The 10581-nt window shown below is 37.1% G+C and overlaps 1 protein-coding gene across 1 annotated transcript; it reads left to right on the forward strand.

Annotated features, from left to right (window-relative positions):
• The first annotated feature begins 203 nt into the window (after positions 1-203).
• Positions 204-1085, forward strand: LOC140160196 (thyrotropin-releasing hormone receptor-like). Its single transcript, XM_072183474.1, has one exon. It carries the CDS (start codon positions 204-206, stop codon positions 1083-1085), a length of 882 nt encoding a protein of 293 aa, XP_072039575.1.
• Positions 1086-10581: the final 9496 nt, after the last annotated feature.

Here is a 10581-nt window from a genome sequence, read left to right on the forward strand (position 1 = left end):
GGTCTTATGAAGCAGCACTCGATTCAATGTACAATACCCACGAAACATGGCTGCAGTTGGGTGTCCTCCCATTATTGATGATAGTTGGTGTTATCGGTAATCTGGGGTTTCTCTTCGTGTTGTTCAAATTAGAGAACATGAGAAGTATTACCAACTTTTACTTGGGAAACCTCGCCGTTGCGGACTTATCATTTATAACAATTATGGCTATACGTTATTTGTGGTCTTATGTTCATTCCGACTTGGCGTTTGATGTTCCTTATAAGTCATCACTCGGATGCGTGATAACCACTCTACCTGTCTATATTTCGTTATTTTCTTCTTTCGCTTTTATCACGCTAGTGATTGTAGAGAGGTATTTTGCAATCTGTAAACCGCTCTACCATCGAATCGTGAGCAGTAAAGGTCGTTCAATCAAACTCGTCATCGCAACTTGGTTTACTGCGTTTGTCTTTGCAGCGATTTACACTCCAAACCAATCATCGTTGAAGTTCCGGTGTGTTAAATGGCCTGAAAGTGAACTCTTTGCGGCGTTACCAACTAAGGTGTATGTTTGCCGCTCTTTAGACTATCGCTGGGTACTTCCGCTCGGTCTTTACATAACAGCTATCCCATTCTGGTCTGCGTTATTTGTCAATGCAATCTTGAGTATTAACATTAGCGTGACACTTCATCAAAGAGAACCATTGACAGAGATTGGAAACCAAAAATCAACAAAACCGAAAACGGACACTACCAGAAATCAGGTTGCTAAAATGCTCATCGCCAACAACACCACGTTTTTCCTTCTCGCCGGACCAATCCAAGTCCTGACCCTCATTCAAATCATCGAATATCATTACGGTTCTTATCTCGTTGGAGAATTTGTATTCACGATATTGCTTTGGGTTGGGAGAGTTGCTGCTATTGCCAACAGCGCTGTTAACCCCATCATTTACAATGTAACCAATTCTCGATATCGAGCTGCATTTGCCAAGTGTTTTGGCTGCGCCAATGTGGAAGGAAGATCATCTAGTAAGAACGGAGACCGTACTAAGTCCTTACAGATATCAGCAATCTCAGGAAATCGCACACAAGTGAAATAATTATACTGATTTTTGACTTTATAGATGACAATATCTTATAACGTATTCGAATGTATTGATGACAAAATCTAATAAGATTTTATCAGTCGCAGTTTTAAAGTTGGTTGGGATGAATGCTTTTCAAACTTGATTAAAATAATAATTGAAAATATATAATTTTTGTAAATATGCAATTTATGTTAATTATGTTTCGTTACAAGTATAACTATAACTAGATACAGTATAGTCATGGTAGTTATACTGTAGTTAGTTATAGATATTTTCTCTCTCGGTTTTTCAAATACACGTATACGTTTTGTTTGGGACAAGAGTGTCTCTAAATGTATATTCATTTCAATTATATCCAGATGAAAGTCAGTTTTTAAATTATAGCTTAGGAAATTAAAATACAAGTAACGTAAAAGTGATGCGCCTTCATTTTGATTGCCGTTAAATTTGTTTAGATTCTTTGTCTTGGTGGCGCCACCGTTACCTTCACTCTCAGGATCAGTTTTCGTACATTGAACGTGAACAATATGAACCCTTGAATATCCTCATGACTTTGTTTGTATTTGTGTAAGAAACTCCTCAACAAAAGTTTGGAAAAATTTCCATCTATATCTCAGATTATTTATGACATGTTTATCATTTGTATGTCAATGGATAGTTACTTGCTCCTCTTTACAATATGACACCACATTTAATTGAAACAACCACCTTTTTTACTGTTGTGGCAGTATGCGTATTTTTTTCCACTATGATTTTTTCACTAATTTTACAGTACAAAATAGACAAAACTCGTTCATTTTGCTAAAAGTAAAAAGGCTTAAAAAATTATGCCAACCCCCTCCTCCCAAAACCACCACCACTTTTTAGATTTTAGAGGACCGCACTGGCCAAAAAAATTGGGGTCAACAATTCACAACCTCCGTCGGCAAAAAATATTTCCGTCGGTACATTTAAAAGTTGTGCCCCCCCGGGTCCGAAAACCTGGCTACGCCACTGCTCTACTACCATAGTCGTTGACTGAGGGCAGGGCTTGAAGAATGAGGGGTATATAAAAGGTAAAAGCGTGACCAGGGTGACGGGCTGTCTTTAAGTATGAAACTTTGAGAAATCCTTGGTTCACCTTGCTTTCATACCCTGCGGGGGCTCTTCCCTATTGGAATTCCATTAGTTGCAAGTCTTTAATATGAAAATCGGTGGCCTCAGCCCTGTCGGCCTTACGTTTCTAAGTTCAAAAATGTTTCTTTTTTATATATATATATACAACCCTTACGTAACCTTGCAAAAAATGGTTCAAGAAATCACTGCACTAAAATGCTATAATATGAAAATATGTTCTTAAACGAATCCAACAGCACTTTCTCAAACTGAATAACCAGCTGATTCATATAATCATTTTAAGACCTGTTGTAGAATGATTCATATGATCATTTTAGGTGACTAGGTTGGATTGACAGGCTCATCCACCACTTTACCATATCAAATTGAGGTTTAATCATTGAAGAAAGCGTTAATAACCCTAACTTGATATAGGTCTCTTTTAGATGGCATGAACATGAACATGGCCATTAACAAAAAATTGTAGCCTCATGTACCACCTCAACAGTTTTTAAACTTAAAAGTACTTTACTATTGGCGAATGTTATAGACTTTCTGTTTCTAATATCAAAACCATTGGAGCAATTTAACCCTAATGTTGTATTGGTATCAGATTGTTTGGGCGACAAAGTAAAAAAACTCCATATGAAGAAATCGGCCCATTTACCTTGAAAATTAAATTAATTTTTTATATTTGAAAGTTAGTGATTATTTAGAGCATATGCCTGATTGAATTGAGAGCAGACGGAAAATAAACACTTCAATTGAGTTTGCAAACCTCGCCAACCTTCACCACCAGCACAACTTGATTAGATACCAAGATTTAAAGCGGGACTTAAAGCAATATTGTGACATTTGCTGAGGAGGACACACCATATTTGTTTTTAATTCTGATTTTCCCGTAATTTCCCGTAACATACCCTGCGAGATATTAGTCGGATTTGCGTATGACTGAAATGTCTCGTTGCTCGAGGGAATCATGGACGTATATATAAATGACGTCATGTATATGTACATTATTATTTGTCTTTATGTTATACCGTCTTATTTATACGTCCATTCATGTTCAAACACATTGCACCTGATCGGCATCATTAATGGCCGACAGACTGATACACACATGCGATATAAGTGTTGGGTGAAATAGCTATTTTCTTTGAAAACTAACATTTTTGGAAGATAAAAACCCGTTACAACATTGCTTTAATTCCCACAAATAAAATAAATTGTACATTCAACAACTCCTCCTATACCTTTGTACAGGAGCCAACCGTTGTTAATCCGTGATGAATCCATACTTTTACTGTAGCGTATACGCGGAAGCGAGCGAGACTACGCGTTACGCAAGAGCGCGTAAAATTCGTCATGCCTGGAACATGTGTGCGTATGCAAGCTTTACAATTAGTTGAATTCAGTATTTTTCAGGCAGCGGCTAAACATGCATTTTTATTTTGTGGTTTTATTGCTGATATCAACGGAGAAATAATCGAAGTTTGTGTAAGGCTGAGTGGCAATGATTGACTGACATTCCTCAAATGTGAATTACACGCTCTTTAGCTTCTTTTCGTTGTTGAAAGGATTCAATCATGTTTCACCGTTGTTCATCACCGTTTAACAACTCGCGTCGGCACGTCTGCGTGATTTACTTCGCTCGGGCAGCTAAAGCTGCCCTCGCGAAGTAAATCACGCAGACGACGTAACGCGGCCGCATCGTTGTTAAACAGTGATGAACAACGGTGAAACATGATTGAATCCCAAATTGAAGCCTAGGTATGTCAATATTTAATCTTACTGTTACGGCACACCATGATATAAATACGAAGTAATATTTCTTACGTCAGATTCCATGGGGCATGGTTGTGGCATTTTTTACCCTTTTACTTTGTCCATTTGTTTTCTGTCAGTGAGTTAAACGTTACTATTAAAAGTGGCATTTGATGCTGGTCATCTCTGACAAGTATTCCTTCTCGCCATCTGGAATTGTCTTTAATTAATAAGGGAGTGTTCATAAATACTTTGGTGGGGGAGGGGGGCTCACCTTGGTCTGGGCGGACATTTTATAAATGAATTTAGACGAGCTGCAACGACACCACTTTCCTTACATTTCCAGATGTTAAATCTATATTATATGCAAAATTTGAGGAAAAATTAATGGGACGTTTTTATTTTTAGGGCCATTTTTATATAACTGGTCTTTACATGTAGCTCTATGCAGAGAGTGCCCGTTGAGGGCGCTATAACCCACATTTTAGTGAAAAAATGTGATTAAAAAATGACCCGTGCTAATTTTCTAAAATTTTCAGAGTATGTAGTATAAACATGTATAAAAATAATCAAATAGTTGCCCGACCTGCTCTTCTCCAAACAAATAAAAAGTCCTTATACCTCAATGATAATGAAACCTGGGGGAGGAGGGGAGTCAAAAAGATTTAGGTATTCAAAATGGGGACCGAACAAAATTTGACTCCTTATAGAAGTTTTAACCATAATTGAGAAAGAAGTCTGTTTCAATACCAAAATCGACCTTTGAATTTAACTTAAAAAAACCCACTTTTTGCTCTCTCAAGTTGCGTCATTGAATTAGTAACGTTTTGGAACACTCATATTTTGATTTTGCGAAAAAGATATTAAGCTGAAAAGTATCACCTAGGGTGACTTTTACCCAGAGAAGCAGAATCTTGACTCAGAAACATTATGACTCAGAAACATTATGACTCAGAAAGTTATGGGCCAAATTTTGACAAGCCATATCTCCCAAACCGCTTGGAGTTGAGCATTCATTTTTTCCCATGTGTTCATTATGCTCATAGAGGTATGCTAGAAAAGATTTTCAGCAAAATTTGAGTGGATGACCACTGACCAACCAACCCATTTTGTTGATGTGGTTGGAATGACATATATGTGAGTAGGCAAACCTAACTGATGTTTTTAAAGCAAAGTCATCGAGTCCCAAAGCCAATATCTCTCAGAAATGTTGTCCAAGAACATATTTTCAACATACCTGAAGTTGATGGTGGGGCAAAATGTCTGACATTGGTTTTCAGGGGGTCAAAATGTACAAAAATGTACAATTGGAGTTTTGCATGGGTAATATCTCAGCTAAAAGTATTCTAATAGGCTCAATATGGGATAAGAGTAATGTCCTACCAAAGGGCTCTGACTGGCAAAAAAATGGACACAAAATTATTTTTACTTTTGGAGTTCTGACCCCCCGAAGTTGGTCCTGGGTGGACGAAGTTGCATTTTGAGGGCCATATATCTTTTAAAGTAAATTATTTATGGACCTCCAAACATCGTCTTTCGCGTTGTGACACATTTTTTACGCTGACCCCCTTAATTTCAAATTGATGCCACGGGAAAACAAAATGGAGTATGAAGCTCAAATTTTCAGGATTTTACTTTCTCGTCAATATCTACCACCACACAGAAAAAGAAAAAAATTGAAGAGGTGCTGCGGTGCACATCCCTGGAGTTGACATGGAATGGCTCTTCAGTCACTTTTGTAACAAAAGTGGCCCAAGCGGTTTTAAGACTAGGTTACATAATTGGCCATATCTTCACTTGTATAACATCGATTTTATTGGAACAAAGCTTTTCTGCTGGCTAATAACTTATCCTGATAGTCATATAAATATCAAACCAAAACATAAGCGGGATACTTGTGTCTTTCTATTTTCAAAATTGTACAAATTTTATTTGTTACACCCTGTATATCATATCATAAGACAATGACAAATTTTAATCTCTTGAATTAAAAACGCTACACATATCAGAAGCCAGCATTATCAAATCAATCAGAATTGATCTGGCGCTCGTATTGCTAGTGCGTAGAATTGAATGTTTTCACTCGTGACCATGAATATTGCAAATTGCAAAGAGTTGACTTTAACAAAAAAATGCATTTTACAAAATTGTTTATAAACAGAGAGATGAAGAACCTAGTAACGCAGTGTCCATTTGGTACTCCTCTTTGAGGTTGGTCACAGTAGGCTTTGTACCACCAGCTACTTGACCTGTAATAAGTACCGCCGGTTAATTGTGAAGTTTCTCTTGTCGGTATAGTTGTCGGATTGTATCCGGGGCCTCCCCAGCAAACACAAAATATTTAAAAAAAATATTTTTAACAGGTTATATTTTGGATTTTTGGTTTTGGTAAAAACGTTTTAATAACATTCAATGTCGGGTTGTATAAAGGTCATGAAAACGTTTTAAAATGTTTTGTATGAAAACACACTACAAACATATTTTTAAAATGTTTTCAAAATGTTATTGTAATATATTTTTGCAAACATTTTTTGCCAAATATTTTGTCAACACTTAAATAACATTATATTAGAATGTTTGCAGTAAGTTATCAAAAAAAAAACCGTTTTGGAATGTTATGAAAACGTTTTATACCTTTTATATAACCCGACGTTTTCTGGCAACCTTTTCTAACCTTTGCGAATGATGTCGAAAATGTTTGTGTTTGCTGGGTTAGCAGCTAATTTACATGGGTCGTTGCGCGTAGGGTAAGGGTATAAAGAAAGATTTCCTAACTACAGACTTCACGAAGTGCCAAGACTAGACTAATCTGAAAGGGTCTGATGAAACCGCACGGGTTAAATATTTATTGAGGTGTGTCCTGAGATGGTGTTAAATAATTTTTTGATAGACAAATGTGCTTTCCATGAGTTTACATTATGGTTCTCATAATGTAGTGAATTAGCCTATAATGGCGGATATTACGAGACTGAATTTGAGTTTCGTGGGTGTAAATTTCTGAAATTTCTGAACAGTGTTCTGATATGATCAAATTTATGAAGTTTGAGATGATGTACTAAACCTAAATACCAGTGTTGATCAGAACTGAAATGCACTTCTAATGTACCAGTTTTGAATGTGGGTGAAGTTTCTGAAAAATCGCCCAGTAAACACAAAACGTTTTAAAAACGTTTTAAATAAGTTATATTTTGGCTTTTGGTTTAGGTAAAAACGTTTTAATAACATTAAAATGTCGGGTTATATAAAGGTCATGATAACGTTTTAAAACGTTTTGTATGAAAACACACTACAACAATATTTTTAAATGTTTTCAAAAATGTTATTGTAAACTATTTTTGCAAACATTTTTGCCAAATATTGTGTCAATACTTAAATAACATTATGTTAAAATATTTGAACCTAGCAAACACAGAAATGTTCTTAAAATGTTTTTTTCAAAACCTTTTAATAACATTTAAATGTCGGGTTATATATATAAAGGTCATGAAAACGTTTTTAAAACGTTATTGAAAATATTTTGGGCAAACATTTTTCGCAAAATATTTTTTCAACTCCCAAAATAACATTCTGTTTAGAATGTTTTGTATCAAGTTTTCAAGAATGCTTTTGGAATGTTATTAAAACGTTTTTATACCCTTTATATAACCCGACATTTTAACGTTTTCTGTAAAACATTTTTGTTTGCTGAGCAGTAGATTATCAAAAAATGTTTTTAAGGTTATGAAAACGTTTTATACTCTTAATATACCCTTTACATAACCCGACATTTAAACGTTTTCTGACAACCTTTTATAACCTTTTGCGAATGATGTCGAAAACGTTTTGTGTTTGCTGGGCGGCTCTTAAAAGGGCATTTCGTGATCCCCCACTGTTTTCAAAAAAATTTTTTATACCACTGGAAAAAAAATTCTTGCAGATTAAAATTTGAATTTCGTTCTGGTATGACCTACCTTGACCTACCTTGACCTAAGCCGTCCACGCCATTTTGGGAATGTGTGATGGTTTCTGTTTCAGGATGGCTTGCCAGATCCTCCGATCACGTGATAGACTGGTAGCTTCAGCCAGGGAGCTCAGGTTTCTAGTAGCACGGTCTGCCTACACAATCTGTCCATTTTTGGCATGGATATTGGAGGTCAGGAGTATGTTTGGGTATCTTGATGGTTGCATCCGATTGACATGGCCAAAGTATTTCAGATTTTTTGTGGTCACTCTGTCAGTTATCGTCTCCTTCCGACCTAGGCTTTCTCTGATGACGGTGTTCCTGATTTTGTCTAGTCTGGTGACACCCATGATTTTCCTGAGGCAGATCATCTCAAAAGTCAGCAGCCTATTTTCGTCTATTTTTTCAGTGTCCATGTTTCTGAGCCATAAAGGATGGCCAGGACAAGTACTTTGTTGAGTAAGTGATGTCTTTAGCATGCCAGATTTTGTTGAGTCTTTGAATCGCCCCAAGCGCCTTTTCAATTCTGTGCCTGATGTCTTCTGAGCATGTTCCCCTCTGAGTAATGGCACGGTATATGAACTTGTCTACCTGAAGAAGTTTCACCCCATTAATGTTGATGTGTAGGTCCTGTGGTTGCTTGCTGATAACTTGTACCTCTGTCTTGGCGATGTTAATCTTCAAGCCAAAATTTGAGCTGTTTAGGTTCACTTTGTTGGTCATTGTTTGCAGATCTCTTTCATTTTCGGCTATCAGTACAATATCATCTGCAACGCGAAGATTATTTATGAGGTGTCCTTGTATGTTGACGCCTATTGTAGTGTCATGAGTTGCGTATAGCGTTACGATTTCCAGATGGATGTTGAAGAGTTGCGGGGACAGTACACATCCCTGACGTACACCCACCGTTGTTCTAAACCACTCTGTCAGTTCGCCGTTCACTCTGACTGTACTTGTAGACTGATTATACACTGTATAATATACAGTGCTTGAAGAAGTTGTATGTGCTTGTTTGAGTATCCAAAGAACTGCATCGCTTTCCAAAGACCTTCCTGCCACGCTGCATCGAATGCCTTTTCAAAGTCGATGTAACAACAGAATAGGCTTTTCTTCTTCTCAAGGTGTTTCTCTGCTATCTGTCTGAGGATGAACAGTTGATCTGTTGTTGATCTTCCCTGTCTGAAGCCTGCCTGGGACTCTGACAGAATTTCTTCCGTCCTCTTTATGATTCTACGTTGGAGAATTAGAGCAAATACCTTTCCTGCATGGCTCAGTAGACTTATGCCCCTGTAGTTGCCACAATCAAGCTTGTCTTTCTTCTTAAAGATGGGATTAATAATTGCTCTACCCCAGTCAGCTGGGAAGACTTCCTCCTTCCAAATTTGATTACAGAGTCTATAGAGAATATCTATGCCAGTTTCTCCTGATGCTTTCAGTTCTTCCGCTGTTATACTATCATAACCCGGTGCCTTTCCATCTGTTAACTTCTTAACAGCACTAGTCACTTCATCTCTTAGGATGTCTGGTTCATTTTCCAGCTTAGCCATCTGGGGTATTTGAATCGCATCCACATTGACATATTATTTTTTTATTGTTATACAGCTCCTCGTAATTTTCTTTCCATCTATCTTTCACATCAGATAAATCAGTCAGAACTTGTCCATCTTTGTTCCTTACTGTTTGCATTTTGATACTCGATTTTCTTGTGATCCTCTTAATAGTCTTAATAGTTTCGTTCTGGTATACCAGAACGATATTAATATTTAGCCCGGGCGGTTTATGCAGACCCCTTCCAGAATAGTCTTGGCACTTCGTGAAGAAATATTCCATACTTAATGTCAAGTCTGTATTTAAGGTGCCATTATAATGGTGTTTCTGAAAATTAAGAAATGCTCTGATCATGTTTCAATATATTAATTGAGTACGGCAAAGTACACAGATCATTATGCCCTTTGATTAAGGGCTGGGGTATGAGCGACCTTGAAGTACCGGTATCTGGAGAGGGGAAGCAATGAGTTACCTCAAATCACAGCGGCAGGTAGTGACTGGGCCGCCGAGTGCTAATATATATTTATTTTGGAAGGTTCGTGTTTGTTTTAAATTTTGGGGCGTTTTTCCAAAATTTGATATTTTTGGTTATATTTCAAAAAAGCGACATGCCAAAGACAACTCTTTGGGCACATAGTTTGTTATTGTTATTGCAGTTCTTTTCCACATACCTACGTTAACATTCGATTGGGTGATTTACTAATATTATATATTTTATGACTGCAATTTGGCGTTTTCAATGCGTTTTACACGTATCATGAAATTAACGCAAATATCTAGTCACGCTGCTTTTAGAATTTTTACCTGATCGTCGGCTTTTGCAGGCAACAGAATGCAGATCGGCTCACGATAGATGTCGTATTCCTCTATGTGGTTCACTTATTGGTAAAATGAGTTTGTATTCCTTGTAACAACACACACATTGCCGTCTGGTAACCGGGTCTGGTACTGATATTGGGACAGCCATAGACTTCAGCGCCGTATCAAATCTCATAAAAACCACACGACTGACGACTATGTGTTTATGTTTCCCGCACGAAAGCTTGTGTCTACATCTATTACTATACTTCTTTGGAAACGTTGACCTTTGACCATTCTTTGTATAACGCCCTGATATGACCTTGATATGTTCGCTTGATTGGGTACGTTATAACGTCGGTT

This window comes from Amphiura filiformis, chromosome 9 (genome assembly GCF_039555335.1).
Source record: "Amphiura filiformis chromosome 9, Afil_fr2py, whole genome shotgun sequence".
NCBI lineage: Eukaryota > Metazoa > Echinodermata > Ophiuroidea > Amphilepidida > Amphiuridae > Amphiura > Amphiura filiformis.